At 39.3% G+C, this 4427-nt stretch overlaps 1 protein-coding gene across 1 annotated transcript in view; it reads right to left on the bottom strand.

Moving 5' to 3' along the window:
* The window catches only part of LOC144956269 (tubulin alpha-1A chain-like), a 5308-nt gene extending 1425 nt beyond the window's left edge, over positions 1-3883 (bottom strand). Inside the window, exons 1-5 of the mRNA XM_078886731.1 lie at positions 3666-3883; positions 2341-2533; positions 1698-2006; positions 1049-1160; positions 534-749 (exon numbers count right to left, since the gene is read on the bottom strand). Coding sequence (XP_078742857.1) covers positions 534-749; positions 1049-1160; positions 1698-2006; positions 2341-2533; positions 3666-3786 — 951 coding nt within the window. The 5' untranslated portion in view covers positions 3787-3883. The remainder of the gene's footprint in view (positions 1-533; positions 750-1048; positions 1161-1697; positions 2007-2340; positions 2534-3665) is intronic.
* Positions 3884-4427: the final 544 nt, after the last annotated feature.

Here is a 4427-nt window from a genome sequence, read left to right as displayed (position 1 = left end):
GGACGTCCATTTTATCTGTTTTCGTTTAAATTGAAGCTTACATTCAATTTCACATTGTTATTTATTTCTTCGAGCTTTCAGCAGCTTCTTCTTCTTTCTTCGTTCCTCTGATGGACATCTATGGCTGCAGTCCGATATCTGCTATGAAGTCTGTGGTCCGCTTTAGGTCCTCAGCCTCACCATAGAGCTTTGTGTTGAGTGTTGTAGGGGTGACCCAGTGGTTCGAACGTTGCACGTTGTATAATGGGCAATCCATAAGCACATGTAAAGTGGTTTCATGGTCGGTTCCACATGGGCAATAAGGGGTTGTTCCAATACCTAGCTTTGTAAACATATGTCCTCTTAGTCTATTGTGTCCTGTTCGGAGGCGGAATAGAGTGACTTGGCTACTTCGCTGAATGGCATGGATTGGATCCTGCTTGTTGTGTTCTAGGTGTGTGTCATTCCTTTCTTTGTCTATTTTTAGCTTTATTATTTTCTTTTGCTGATGGTAAGTGATTGACGATTGATTTCAGCAGCAACATTTACATTACCTTAAAACCAGTCGGACACCAGTCTACGAACTGGATAGTTCTCTTGGTCTTGATGGTGGCAATAGCGGCGTTGACATCTTTGGGGACGACATCTCCTCTGAACAAGAGACAACAAGCCATGTACTTGCCGTGACGTGGGTCGCACTTGACCATTTGATTGGCTGGTTCAAAACAGGCATTGGTGATCTCAGCAACGGACAACTGCTCGTGGTAGGCCTGTAGGATAGGATGGATTGACATTTACAGAGTATTATGAGTTTTAAGTTAAATGCTCACTTATATTGCCCTCAAACAGTTAAAGAACACAGGGGAAAACAATTATGAGAAATGTAGGGTATAGAGAAGTGGCCAGATGAAAACGGAGACGAAAGATGTTGTGTTGTAAGAGCCATCTGGCTCTTCTCCATACACAATATTATTTAACATCACGATTGATACGTCATGGCACAAGACCGAGAGGCTAGAGTTTAGCTGATCGCTGGTTCGGATAAGTATGTATGTAAGTAAGTAAATACCTTTTCAGCAGAGACGACAGGTGCATAGGTTGCCAGAGGGAAATGGACACGTGGGTATGGTACCAGATTGGTCTGGAACTCGGTCAGATCAACATTCAGAGCACCGTCAAATCTGGCAATAGAAAAAATTGTAAGATTTTCGTGTTCATCAAAGTACAGCACGGAATCAGCTTGCATTGATTTGTTGTATGCAAATGTTGCTGATTGAAGACTAGAGAAATGACTAACAATCATAAAATGGAATAGGGATCCCAATAACTCGGTAGAGCACTCGCTTCACACCCAAACGGACCGAGATCAATCCCGGTTGAAGTCTAGATTTTTTTCTGACCCCCATATTCATCCAGCAGTGATTGGGTAGCTGGGTCTTTAGATCTGGCGAAAAGTACTTTGCGATAGACTGGATTCTTTCCAAATAGTAGCAAGCAATTGATGTTGTCCGTCTCAGGCTTTAGAGGCTGGGATAAACTATGGCTCCATCGGCCTCGTGGCTCGAAAGGAGTAGCAACCTCGGGTTTCTGACAAAGCAGAAAGAAACATTCAAGAAAAAAAAAACACATCCCCAAAAGGCCAAGCCTGCTTCAGCTGGATTCTAGATCTACCCAAAATCACTTGATACTTAATAGGGCTATGACTATATTATACTAACCTGAGAGAGGCAGTGATGGAGGAGACAATTTGACCAATCAGACGGTTGAGATTGGTGTAGGTGGGTCTTTCAATGTCAAGGTTACGTCTGCAGATGTCGTAGATGGCCTCATTATCCACCATGAAAGCACAGTCCGAATGTTCCAGGGTGGTGTGAGTGGTCAGGATAGAGTTGTATGGCTCGACCACGGCTGTGGAGATCTGAGGAGCTGGGTAGATGGCAAACTCCAGCTTTGACTTCTTGCCGTAATCCACAGACAGACGCTCCAGGAGAAGGGAGGTAAATCCTGACCCTGTTCCGCCACCAAAACTGATGTCAGGAAAAAGAGAGGTAGGTAAAAATGTCAAATGCCAAATGAACGGTGTTAGACGACATTCTAAATAATACGGAGTGCGGAGGAAGTTCTAATTCCAAAACGCAAGAGTTCAGAAATCATTTATTCTACCCCTCAATCGATACCTATTTCCTCATCTTTGAAGAAAAGACATATTCAAAAACATTTAAATGATCTTTCTTTTAAAAGAATCTGATTTTTAGTGAAATTTAACGGTTTATAATCTGACGTCACAAATTATTATATTAAACATAATATCATTACTCGTTACTATTTAGGGAGAGGTGTGGAATAAGATAATTTATTCACCTGTGGAACACCAAGAACCCTTGAAGGCCGGTGCACTGGTCAGACAGTTTTCTGATTTTATCAAGGCATAGGTCAATGAGTTCCTTGCCGACGGTGTAATGACCTCTGGCGTAGTTGTTGGCGGCGTCCTCTTTGCCTGTGATGAGCTGCTCGGGGTGGAACAGTTGACGGTAGGTGCCAGTTCGGACCTCATCTGAAAGAGTTGATAAATATGGAAAGTTCTCAAGATAATATAAGATATATTTTATTGATCCTGTATGGAAATTACCAAAAATATGTTACATATCAGTAATCGATATATTATCAAATATTTCTACACTTTAATAGCATAAATTAATTGATATCACGAACTAATTGATATCCTGAACTAATGATATCATGATTTAATTGATAAAACAAATTAATTAATATCACGAATTAATTGATATCCTGAACTAATTGATATCATGAACTAATTGGTATCATGAACTAATTCATATCACGAATTAATTGATATCCTGAACTAACTGAGATCACGAAGTAAGTGATATGAAATAATTGATGTCATGAACTAAGTGATATCCTGAACTAATTGATATCACGAATTAATTGATATCCTGAACTAATTGATATCATGAACTAATTGGTATCATGAACTAATTCATATCACGAATTAATTGATATCCTGAACTAACTGAGATCACGAAGTAATTGGTATCATGAACTAATTCATATCACGAATTAATTGATATCCTGAACTAACTGAGATCACGAAGTAAGTGATATCATGAACTAATTGATATCACGAACTAATTGATGTCATGAATAATTGATATCACGGACTAATTGATAAAAATACGAAGCTACTGTCAGATTCCGCTTCATTCGATGGTAGACGATGCCATGGTCTGGTAGAAGATGAGTAGAAGGAATTGAGGTCGGCGTTTGATATTGAAAAATATGTAAGACCCCTAGCTCACTTCCAATAGGATTCAAAAGTCTGATGTCACGTCCGCCCAACAACCAGCAGCTTGGTTCTAAATAAAGAAAATCGATACTTTTTATTCTTCATGCTGGCTAGTAAAACATTTTCACGTGTCATGTGATCAGAATGTATAAGAGTCTAAACATGATCAGATTTACAATGTTTTTCTCCTCTGGATACACTTTACGCTCGGAAGGGTATTTCATCAGGGCGTCCGCCATTGTTCCGATAGTAACTGGTTCTAAACTAAGTTACTATGCGTCATTACGAGGGAAGTGGCGTCATGACTGTTGAAGTCTATTAGCATTGGTCGAGAATTGAAAAAGAAAAACATTAATTTCAAAAAATGATGACCAATTACCTACGACTGTTGGTTCCAAGTCGACAAAGACAGCCCTGGGGACGTGTTTTCCAGCACCGGTCTCGCTAAAGAACGTGTTGAAGGAGTCATCACCACCACCGATGGTTTTGTCAGAGGGCATCTGACCATCAGGCTGGATTCCGTGCTCCAAACAGTAAAGTTCCCAGCATGCATTTCCAATCTGGACTCCGGCTTGGCCAACGTGGATAGAGATACACTCACGCTGGGAAAATGAGAAGATGGGGTATGCCATCAATGATGATTACTTCAATAAGGACATCATATCGGGGTGTTTTATCCTTATCGTAAAGGTGATTGAATCACATTTTAACATCAATGTTTTTAATTTGAATATAATATGGCTTCGCTGTCTCTATGGACGCTTGCCATGAATGTGTGTGTTACTTCGAGTGTGTCATGTCAGTCTGTTTAAATTCAATTTTAGCCCAAACGTAAAAGTGCTTCAAATAAATTTTAATATCACCGTAATGGTGCTTGAACTTGAATTCTTATCTCAACATAATAAACTTGTTTAAAATTAAATATTACCGGAACATAAAGGTGCTTACGATTGAACTTTTATCTCAACAGAAAGGTGCCTAAAGTAGAACTTTAACTGCAACATAAAAGTGCTTAAAATGTGAATCTAATCTAAACGTAAATGTACATAAAATTGAATTTTAATTGAAATGAATACATTTTTGAGGAGAGATATATTATGGGGGAGGGGGGAATGCTGTTTGATATATCATTTTATGTTTG

This window comes from Berghia stephanieae, chromosome 11 (genome assembly GCF_034508935.2).
Source record: "Berghia stephanieae isolate SIO BIC M18660-M18661 chromosome 11, UCSD_Bste_1.3, whole genome shotgun sequence".
NCBI classification, from domain to species: domain Eukaryota; kingdom Metazoa; phylum Mollusca; class Gastropoda; order Nudibranchia; family Aeolidiidae; genus Berghia; species Berghia stephanieae.
This window is presented reverse-complemented; position numbering and strand designations above follow the sequence as displayed.